General features: G+C 51.3%; 1 protein-coding gene across 1 annotated transcript in view; it reads right to left on the bottom strand.

Annotated features, from left to right (window-relative positions):
• The window catches only part of BSX (brain specific homeobox), a 10,940-nt gene extending 4,310 nt beyond the window's left edge, over positions 1–6,630 (bottom strand). Inside the window, exons 1-2 of the mRNA XM_015421641.1 lie at positions 6,366–6,630; positions 179–375 (exon numbers count right to left, since the gene is read on the bottom strand). Of these exons, the coding sequence (XP_015277127.1) occupies positions 179–375; positions 6,366–6,630 (462 nt within the window). The remainder of the gene's footprint in view (positions 1–178; positions 376–6,365) is intronic.
• Positions 6,631–11,639: the final 5,009 nt, after the last annotated feature.

The raw sequence follows: 11,639 nt of genomic DNA, 5'->3' as shown, positions 1-11,639 counted from the left end.
GCAGTCGATCCCAGCTGGGGTACCCCCCCTCAACAGTGCGACTTCGAGGCCCCGCAAGGCTCCCGTTTCTTCTCCTCTAAAGACCCCCCCCCCCAAGACCAGGAAACCCAGAGTCTCCACCCGCTCCCCCAGGGGGCTTTGGGGCCCCTCCCTCCGGGCCGGCCGGGCGCCCTCCTACCTGGGTCTCGGAGAGGCTGAGGGCGGTGGCCAGCTCGACGCGCTCCGGGGTGGACAGGTAGCGCTGGATCTCGAAGCGCTTCTCCAGGCCGGAGAGCTGCGAGTCGGAGAAGACGGTGCGGGCCTTGCGGCGGCGGCAGTGCTTGCCCGGCAGCTCGGCGTGCGGGTGGGGCTGGAAGAGGGCGGGCACCGGCACCCCTGCGGCGGGAGACAAGCCAGGCGGGTCCGCGTGGGCCAGGCTGGGCGAGGAGGCGACCGGCCATCCCGCCCCCGCCTCCCTGGACCCGTGGACCCCCCAGACCAAAGGCCCGGCCCCCACCGGCCCTCCCTCGCGGGTTATCCCCCGGCGATTGGCATTCCGAGGTAGACTGCCTCTGACCGAGGAGGCTCGGGCCGTTTGGGTGCCTAGCGGGAGCAAACTGCCAGGCCTCCGTCACCCGTTCCCTCTGGAATGCGTAGCCCGCCCCTTCCCCAAAGTGAGGTGACCTTCAGGGATACATACCCACGGCCTTTTCCGAAGAAATGTCCCCAAACATTTAAGGTGCGTTCGCCTGGGTTTCCCATCCCGCGAAAGCACGGGAACCCCCTTCCTTAAACCCCAACCAAAATCAAATTGTAGCACCCCCCCAGAATAGGGAACCCCCCTAACTCCTAACTGTCGCCCCGACCCCTAACTCCCCCGCACCTACAGCCACAGGTAGAGAATCCTCTCTCCTCCGTGGCTACTTTTGGGGAGCGGTCGGACAGAGCCCCCCCCAATCCCCCTCTCTACACGAAGAGGGGACCGACTTTTTATCCTCACCTCGCAGATCCCACGGCGACAGCTGCCCTTCCCCCCCAGTTTCACCCCCAAACTCCTTCCAACCCTTTACCTACATAACTTAATTTGGCTCCGGATTCATTAATCCGGAGTAGGAGCAATGCGCCCTCTAAACTGTGGAGTCTCGTGAGCAAAAATTCTGCTTTGTGAGCTGCCGCCATTAAAGCTGTGAGACAGCAATTTGGCTACTGCATAAGTTAGTTTGCTCTGGAGCCATCCCTTCCCGAGCGAAGACAAAAATCTGCGAGCCGGAGGCTAAAAAACTGTGAGCTGGCTCACACTAACTCAGCTTAGAGGGAACACTGAGTAGGAGCCGGCCACCACACCACATCCCCGCCTTTCCCGCTTCAGTCGGCGGCGGCGTTGAAAGTTCCCCTTTGTGCTCTTTGAAACGATGGGGAGGGGGAGGTCCAAAATAAAAAGATGGGCACAGTATAAACAGGGAACACAGTATCGGGGTAACTCATCCGGGGTAAGAAGGAAGAAAGGGGAAGAAGAAGGAAGAAAATACTGGAGGTAGGCAAATGTTGTCTTCATCTTCAAGAATGGGGAAAAGGAGGATCTGGGTAACTATCAACCCATCAGCTTGACATCTACACCTGGGAAATTTTTAGAACAAATAATCAAACAGGCAGTCCTTGAGCATTTAGAAAGGATCACTATAATTACTAAGAGGCAGCATGGGTTTCTCAAGAACAAGGGGAATGCTGTAGACATGGTTTATCTTGACTTCAGTAAGGCTTTTGATAAGAGTCTCTTCCGCATTCTGATTTTCATCTCTTGTGTGTTCCTATTGCTCAGGTTCCCCCCCCCCCAATGTGTTTTGCTCTCCCTAGTAGTCCCAGAGGGAGCAAAACACATGTGGGAAAGGGCGGCTGCGGACCTAAAGCAATAGGGAAAAACGAGTGGCAAAAGTGACAGTGCGGAGGTGGCCCCTGTGAGCAGTGTTCCCTCTAAACCGAGTTAGTGTGAGCTAGCTCACAGGGGGCTTTTTGCATCCAGCTCATAGATTTTTGTCTCCATCCGCTCAGGAAGGATGGCTCCGGAGCCAACTATGCAACAGCCAAATGGCTTGCTCAGAAATGTAATGCCAGCAGCTCACAAGACTCCACAGTTTAGCGGGAGCGCTGCCTGCGAGGCTGAGAGAGCTCTCTTTTGGGAACTGCACCCGAGAGAACAGCTCTGAGAGAACTTGTGGCTGACCCAAGGTCACCCAGCTGGCTGCATGTGGAGGAGTGGGGTATCAAACCCGGTTCTCCCAGATTAGAGTCCGCGCTCCTAACCACTACGCCAGACTGGAATGCGGGAAGGTTTCCAGGCAGAGTCTGCGACTCGCCGACAGAGCTCCCCTGGCAGGGGCTGTCTGTGACCCTGAGTTCAGCGCCTGGGACCCGGCCTTGCCCCCCCCCCCAGGGTTACATCCGGTCATCCTCTGACCCGCAGGCCAATTTCTCACTTGGCACTGAACCCTGGTTTTCGTCGGAGTTTTCTGCCCCGGAGACAGCGCCCCTTTCTTTAACCCGGAGTAAGAAAAGAAATAGTGCGTGTTGCATAGACCACTTTCCGCTTCGGAGGCCTACAGCCGCGTGAGTGGATTCCCCGGGCCGTGCTGGCGCCTGTCCTGCTCCCCCTCCTCTCCCCCTCACCCTTTCCCACTACTGCCGGCCTCCTACGTTCTGCTGCCTTTCCCCTGACAGCAAGCCAGAGCCCACCTGGATAATAATCCGACACCCTCTTTGGGTGCCCTGCGCCCCCTTCTCCTGGCAGTCCTTACAACGGTCTTGCAAGGCAGGCCGTCATTCTTATCCTCCTCCCGTGGCAGCAGTGCCGGATTTACGCATAAACTAAATAAGCTACAGCTTAGGGCCTCGCAATCTGCTGGGGCCTCAAATAAAAACACAATATAAAAATGATTTCAAATATTAAAAAGGCGTATATATTTTAAATTTTTCTGAGACTAGCTGATGTAATTTAAAACAGTAGGGGGCCTCTGGGTTTTGTATAGCTTAGGGCCTCAGCAAGTCTAAATCCGGCGTGGCAGCGAGTGTGTGGCCGAGGGGCGGTTGGAATCAGGCACTTCTTGGCCAGGCCGGCTCTCGAGGACTTTCCTAGGCCAACGATGCCCCCCCCCCGAATGCCTCCTGCCTCCCCGGCAGTTCCGCCACACGCGAGACGGAAAGAAATCGACTCCCCTCCCGCCCCCATCCCCAGCGCTGCAAAAATGCAGCGATGGAAACTCCACCGGTTGAGTTTCTGCCTTGCCACATAAAACAAACTCCGCGGGCCGGTCCCTGAAAGACCAGGCTACGTCTTCCTCGATGCCGGCCTCTACGGAGGTTGGGTCCCCCCACCCTCGGAAAGCAGGCTGGCCGGTGGTCCCCCCACCCAGAACTTGGCCCCGGGCAGGTGTGACTGACCAAGGCTCCCTCTACGCTGTGGAGTCTTGTGAGCAAAAATTCCACTCTGTGAGCTACTGACACTAAAGCTGTGAGGGAGCGATTGGGCTACTGGCCTACATTCGTTGGCTCTGGAGCCCTCCCTTCCTGAGCGAAGACAAAAACGCGTGAGAGCCGGAGGCTAAAAAAACTGTGAGCTAGCTCACACTCACTCAAGCTTAGAGGGAACACTGGGTGTGACTCTCCTCCAGCGCCTGAGAGTCCAGCGAGTGGGCTGAGCTTTCCCCCTCCCCACATACACACCGCCTGGACCCTCTGCTCCCGGGTCCCCGTTCCTGCCGACTCCTTCGAGGGGCGCCCGCAGAGCCCCCTAATGGCCCGAAGCCTCTTTCCCCCGGGGGTGGCTGTTGGGGAAAGGACCTTCCAGAGGTTTCGCGTCCTCTGTCGGACCCCGGGGCCCCTCCGAACGGAAGTGTTTCTCTCGAGCCCTAGAAGGAGCCCTCCTGCCTCAGGCTTGGTCCGGGTCGGAAAGGACTGGGCGCGCACACGGGCATTTTTGCTTCAGCGCCCTTGCGATCACACACACTTTGAAACAATCCGCTTTCGGCGCACTTCCAATGCACTTTCACCTGGATTTTGCCAGCTCACACGGTAAAATCCAGCTGGAAAGGGCACTGGAAGTGGGTGGTTTAAATTAGTGTGTGTGACCGGAAGCCTACCTGGTCAAGTCCGGTTGGCCCGTCGCATCTCGCTGAGAGCGCGGCAGAAAAAGTTAGCGGCGCATCAGCGGTCAGCGACTGAGTGAGAAACACGTGTCCTCAAATGGAGTACACCACAGTTCCCTCTAAGCTGAGTCGGTGTGAGCTAGCTCACAGATTTTTAGCCTCCGGCTCACAGATTTTTGTCTCAGCTCAGGAAGGATGGCTCTAAAGCAAACTGATTTATGCAGCAGCCAAATAGCTCACTTACAACTTTAATGCCAGTAGCTCACAAAGTAGAATTTTTGCTCACAAGATGCCACAGCTTAGAGGGAACATTGGAGTACACTCGACTAAATATAACCCCTGCGACGTATCGTCCCGCTGCTTTCCCTCCCCACCCCACCCCACCCCACCCCCCGGGGTCGGGGTTTAAACCAATATTGGGGAGGGGGGGAGGACGGCGTGGCCCGAAGAGTTAGGCTCCAGCCGAGCGGCCCCGATCCGCATCGGTTTCCTCATGTACACACGACACTAGAATTCCCTGACTGCAGCCAAAGAAGCGTCATTTGGCTAAAAGGCAGGCGTTCCCTTTACGCCTGACCCTTTGGGTTTGTCCCCGTATTTAAATTATTATGACTGTTCTATATTTGAAAGCGCAACAATCGATTCTACGATCGGCCATGGGAGGTAAAGAGACAGAACCTACGGTTCAGACCCGTGACTTTTCAGCGCTTGTATTTCATTATTATTATTAGCCTTTGGGTTGTGGTTTTTGGGATTATTATTACTATTATTACTATTATTATTACTATTATTGTTACTATTATTGTTACTATTATTACTTTTATTATTACTATTACTACTATTACTATTACTACTATTACTATTACTGCTACTATTATTATTTTTATTTTTGTTTTTATTACTACTACTACTTACTATTACTATTACTACTACTATTATTATTATGATGATGCCATATTACTATTATGAGATGCCATAGTTCTTCCCGATTTTAATTTCGAATTTTGAACCGCAGGCGAGTCACGTTAAGCCCGGGTGTATTTGAGGGGGGGGGGAGGGCGGGGTGAAAGGCTAACAAATAAATAAAATAAAATAAATAAGATTTTGCCCTTTCCCCCTTTCGCGTTCCAAAGCGGACCTCCAAAACCGATTGCATCTAAATCAACAGCTAGCTAACCAATTTAAAATATATGTGTATATGAAAACGCCAGGGAGTTGGTCCAAGGGAAAAAGGGGAAAGAACTGATTCCAAATAAACGGTCATGCCCTCTGTTTCTTTTAAAAAAAACAACCCACCAGATACTAAACCATTTCTGGCCACATCACATATATTACAATTATGTAGCTAATATGTTGTCGGATGTTTAAGGTGGGGAATAGATGGATCCGGCGTTTTACCCCGTGTAAGAACGACTCCTTCAAGCAGGCCGCATCTTGAGGTACTACCGAAACCACATTTTTTGTTCTTTCTTTCCCCGTCGGAGAAGCGCTTAAAACGGGTGGGTGGTCATTTGCGTCTACAGAATTTAAAATATCTTACTGAGACCGAATGTTCAGGGTCCAGAGACCCCCTGAGGGTCCTAACAAAGACTCGGAAGAACCTTCAAGTCCGTCCGCTTCTTTACCTGCGCGCGCCAGAGAATCGCCAAATCCAACCCTCCCCAGCCAGGGAAAGTAAATTCCCAAGGAAATGGACGCCTCCGAACCAGCCCGCATCAAACCTGCTGAGAGCAAACGGGGAGGCCGATGCGTGAGAACGGAACAAACTGCCCCCCCCAAAAAAAAACCCTCCTTTTTTTTTCCTGTCTGCTTGGGGGTTCCTATCTCAAGACTTCCACCGATGTTTTCTTCATTCTTTTTATCCAGGCCTAGTGAAGCAGACCGCGCGCTCTTCCCAAGAGAAGGGGATCAAATGCGGCCAGCGTTGGTTTAAAAGGAAAACTCCCAGTCGTTTTTTCTAACTCGAAAGCGCGTGAAAGTTCCACGGCATCCTCGCGTCGGTCTAGGCGAGGAATCCGACAAAAACCGTGGGATCCACAGCCGCGGAGGAAGCGGAGCCGACCTGATCTCGCTTCCCCGCCTCCTTTCCTGAGCTATAACCTTGGGGAGGTCCCCGATTCTGCCATGACAACCCCCCCCAACTCAGCAGCACCTGTGGCAGGGGACACCTGTCAGCCCGGCTCCCTGGACCTGGCGCAGGACGATCCCCGTCCCCGGGGGTCTCCCGGAGAGAAAGGAGAGGCTTACCTGAGGTGGTCAGGAAATAGGGGTGGTGGTGCTCGGGCTTGTGGAGCGGGTGGTGCGGGTGGGGCGCCAGGATGGCCGGGGCGGGCATCAGAGGGTACCCATAGTCCAGGAGGGGCACCCGGGAGGCCAGGGGGCCGTGGAAGTGCTCGGGGGTCACCTCCCGGAGGGGCTTGGGCTTGTGCAGCAGGATGTCCTCGATGAAGAAGGAGGTCGGCCTCTGCGCGGACACCGCGTGGACCGCGTGCGAGGTGAAGTTGAGGTTCATCGCGACGGGGCGACGGCGCTTCTCTCCCCGGGGCTGGCCGGCCGAGCCCAGCCCAGCCCAGCCCAGCCCAGCTCTCCGATCCGGCCGCCTCGCCGCCCCTCTGGCTGTGGAGGAGCCGAGAGGGGAGAGCCAGGTGGATCTGGGGGCTTCCGGGCGGTGGGGGGCGCGGGCGGGCGCCTTTGAGGGCCGCTGCCACGGGGGGGATCTCCGACGAGCCAATCGCCGACTAGCGGGGCGGAGGGAGAGCGGCTTGGGCCGGGGGCCGGACCCGCGGGGACGGGCGGCGGAGAGGTCGCGGGGGAGGGCGCCGCTGTCCGTGGTGCTGAACGGAGACGGAGCGCTGTCCGTGGTGCTGGCCTGAGAGGGGCCCCAAAGCGGGCCAGGGGAGAGGCGGGCCCGCGGGGGGAAGGAGGAGAGGGCCACGGCCCAGGCTGCTGGGAACCGGGGGGGGGGCAGTCGGACGGGCCCTTCATCCCTTCCCTCTCTCTTTCCTTCCCTCCCTCCTTCCTTCCTCCCTCTACCCAAAGCACATCCATGCACAGAAACCATTCTCTTCTTGGGTATGCAGATTGTGATGTGCGGAGGCCCCACACGCGTAGATGTAGGCTGCTCCAAGTTCCCCGACCATGAATGTATGTGAGAAAATAGATGCACTGCGGGCATCATGCACGGCCGTGGGTTCCGTGCATGTCCTTCCCTACTTCCACAGGTCTTATCCTTAAGCATCTGCCAATGCCAAAAATTGATTTCTAAAATATCCCTAGAAAACAGCGTGGGACGATCGAGTCTGGAGTGACAACTCAGCAGTCAGAGGGTCCGGGTGACCACCCATATCCCATGTTTCCATGCTGTGAGGGCCTGTTGTGAATTCAACGAAGACGGCAATGTCATGTGTACATAGACGAAACTGCAGTGGGGATTATTGATAAGAACAGAGAGACGCCCCCTGTAGAGACAGGTAGACCATCTTGTAAACAATTCTAGGTTTGCGCTGGGTCAATGGGTGATTTTACCGTGGTCGGGACCAGTGTTCCCTCTAAGCTGAGTTCGTGTGAGCTAGCTCACTGTTTTTTAGCCTCCGGCTCACCCATTTTTGCCTTCGCTCAGGAAGGAGGGCTCCAGAACAAACTAATTTATGCAGCAGCCAAATGGCTTGCTCACAACTTTAATGCAAGAAGCTTACAGAGTAGAATTTCTGCTCACAGGACTCCACAGCTTAGAGGGAGCCTTGGTCGGGACAATATTCTGCCCACAAATCATTAATAGTCCAAATCTATGTTTACTCCTAAATTCGTGTGTGTGTGTGTTACTTCTTAGTAAGCAGAAATGCAGCCTCAAAATAACAATAATTTATTAATAAATATGATCAGCTATGCTCTGACCTGGATAGCTGAGGCCAGCCCGATCTCATCAGATCTCAGAAGCTAAACAGGGTCTGCCCTGGTGAGTAGTTGGATGGGAGGCCACCAAGGAATACCAGGGTCATGACACAGAGGCAGGCAATGACAAACCACCACCCAACGTCTCTTCCCTAGAAAACCCTATGGGGGTCGCCATTAGTTATTTGTGACACTAGCAAAAAAACAACAGCATGATCAGCAACACACAATTAAATACTTCTAAGACTGCCATTCTCTACATACTTAAGTAAGACCCAATGAATTCATCAGGACTTGACGTCAGACTTAAAGGCTGGGCTGTAAACCCCATTGGGGATGTGGGATGATATAGTACAGCCCGATATCGTCAGCTCTCAGAAGCTAAGCAGGTTCAGTGCTTGGATGGGGGACCACCAAGGGAGGCTTTGCAGAGGAAGGCACTGGAAAACCACCTCTGCTTAATCACTTGCCTTGAAAACCATACAGGGTCACCATAAGTTGGCTGTGACTTGACGGCACTTCACACACACACACACACACACACACCTCATTGATTTCAAAGATGCACATGTACCTCTGGTGAGAAGAGGCATGGATTTCAGTGACTTGTTGATAGCAACAGATAGGAATGGTGTGTCTGATGTCCAAAGTCCTCTGGGTAGTGTGGTGTAGTGGTTAAGAGCCGCGGACTCTAATCTGGAGAACCAGGTTCGATTCAGCACTCCCCCACATGAAGCCAGCTGGGTGACCTTGGGTCAGTCACAGCTCTCTAAAGAGCACTCTCAGCCCAAAAGATAAGTCTGGCTCGCCACCTAGTGGCGCATAATGCTAAAAGGGGTATTAAGTCTGCCAGACAACCTTAGGATCTCCTGGCTATACTACATACAATGCCATGTGATATACTAGACTACTGCCTCTGGGTGCATGGACACAAGCAAATCAGAGAATGAACACAATGGCTTCTTGTCAGGCACTGCTTGTGCATTTGGAGGACATATTGAAAACTTCAAGATTTCTTTTTGTGCCAGCTCTGTGAAGCTAGGCTGAGTCATGTCCTGATCACACAGAGGGAATGTCATGAGTGAACAGTGATGAAAAACTGAGGGGGTGATATCCAAAACCCTGCAGTCCATTCATTACATCACCCTATTTAAATCACAGTGCTTCTGAAATGTCTAGCTTGTTCTGACGTGCAGTTGTTGAAGCTCTAACCATGGCTAGGAGCTAGAGGTGTTGTTGTTGTTGTTGTTGTTTTAATAGCTCATATCTTCCAAAGCCTTTATATAAAAAAAGTTTGGGCTAAAGCTTCCTTTACGCCTTCCCACCTAGGAGTTGTTTCCTATATTCCTTTCTCTTTAACTTCCTTCTTGCTCCTCCCAGACATTATCCTGTTGGGATTTTATTCCCTTTCATGCACCTTTTAATCTTATGCTTCACCCCTTATTATCTATTTTTCTTCCCTTCCTCGTCTCTATCTTTGCTTGTGTTTGTGTGTGTGTGCGTGTGTTTTACCCCCTCCTAATCTGTAACATTCATTTCCCCAGAGTCAATTTGCTTAAATTAGGGTGATACATCACATCATAGCTGAGATAATTTCGGCGCGCATCTCAGAAAATTGCTCTAATTATTGATGTTAAATTCGGGGAAATTAAAAGAAGGCACTTCTCCTTCATCTCCCTGATTTTAAGCTCTCATTTGCCGAAATCGAGTTGTCATCATAATTCCAGTCAGGGGCTGTTAATAGTCAAAATGTTTTAATAGAGCCAGAATTCTCGCAACCCATGCTATTAGATAATTAGGAGGGATGTTAGAAAGACAAGTGGTAATCCTCGGGTGCATGGACAGCGGCTCCATCTGATCCAGCAGGTAGAACAAATTAATTACCCAAATCAATTAGACGGGAAAGTACAGTTCTCCAGGAAGTGTAAACCATGGCATCCATATGTATGAGATGGTAAATGGTAAATAAATGGCAGAACCTCGCAAATAATAGAAACAGCAATCATGATAGTTTAATGAACCTGTAACTAAAGGAACACGAGTTAATGTTACTTTAACTCCCTCACGTTTGTGTGAAGGCTAATAAAAAGGGCCTTGGGAAGATTTGCTCCCAGTGGGTCGCAGGGTTCCTGGGATGACCGCATCACTCCGCCACATGTACCTAGTGGTAATGGAGATAGATCAAGATGGGTGGCTGTGTTAGTCTGTCTGTAGCTGCAGAAAAGAGTATGAGTCAGTTTTGAAGAAGCGAGCAGTGACTCACGAAAGCTCACACCCTGCCACAAATGTTGTTAGTTTTAAAGAAGAAGAAGAAGAGAAGATTGGATTTATACCCCACCCTTCACTACCCAAAGGAGTCTCAGAGTGGTTTACAAACTCCTTTCCCTTCCCCTCCCCACAACAGACATTTACACAGTAAAATCACATTTTAAAAACTTTAAAAGCAGTCCCCTTAACAACCATTAAAACAACTAAAACCTTAGCTCAAATGTATAAAGGTAAAGGTAAAGGTTCCCTTGCTCGAAAGCCATTCGAATCCGACTCTAGGGTTGTGGTGCTCATCTCCGTTTCAAAGCCGAAGAGCCAGCGCTGTCCGAAGACGTTTCCGTGGTCATGTGGCCGGCATGACTAAATACCAAGGCGCACGGAACGCTGTTACCTTCCCACTGAAGTGGTACCTATTTATCTCCTTGCAATTTCTTGCTTTCGAACTGCTAGGTTGGCAGGAGCTGGAACTACAGACGGGAGCTCACTCTGTCATGCGGCACCCGGGTCTCGAACTGCTGAATTACTGACCTTCCACAGCCCGCAGTTAACCACTTGAGCCACCGCAGCGCAAATGTATACAAAGCATAAAAACAGCAATTAAAGACATTGGTCAGGAAGGAGGGATCACAGAGGGAAAAAGAAACAAGTAAATCTTCACCTGCTGGTGGAAGATGGCTCCGGAAGGGGCCAGATGAACCTCCCTGGGAAGAGTGTTCCAGAGTTTTGGTCCCATGAAGATAATGGAAAACCAGTTTCCCTCTCTCCATCATAGACCGCAGAGTTCCCATATCACTTAATACTGAATGAGTTTGTGATTTATGTTTCATGGTTGGTTAGGGTTGCCAGTCTCCAGGTGGGAAAAACAACACACAAACCCTGCGATATGACCAACATTAGTATGATAGCTTTGAAAAACTTTATAAGATTGCAAAAATTCTCAATTGTACAATATTTTTGTTTTATTCTGTTTTTACTGGGGATGTAGATGGATTAAACAAGTATTTACGTAATAATTATCACAATCATAATTTAATAGTTGATATATTTACAGAGGTTCAACCTGCAATAATGTCATGTTACTTTAAGAAAGAGTTGTTCAGCATGCAGCTGCATGGAATTAACTAGTAGAGTCTTTATAGAATCTGGATCCAGTTAGTTGTAGAGAGCATTTGCCAGCCAGAAATAAGGACTGGTTTGCTACTACCAAAATAGAGGGTGCTTATGGAGAGCATAGTCAGCAAAATCTAGATGGCTTTTGGTTTGCTCCCAATATAAACACTTATTATGGAACCAGAACTAAATTATTAAATCATTATAAGTTTAAAATAACTATTTTCCATGCAGCTACATGTGGTTTTTCAT

This window comes from Gekko japonicus, unplaced genomic scaffold, assembly GCF_001447785.1.
Source record: "Gekko japonicus isolate JY-2015 unplaced genomic scaffold, Gekko_japonicus_V1.1 scaffold750, whole genome shotgun sequence".
Classification (NCBI taxonomy): Eukaryota; Metazoa; Chordata; class Lepidosauria; order Squamata; family Gekkonidae; genus Gekko; species Gekko japonicus.
Note: the sequence above shows the minus strand (reverse complement) of the source record. Positions and strands in the feature narration are given on the sequence as shown.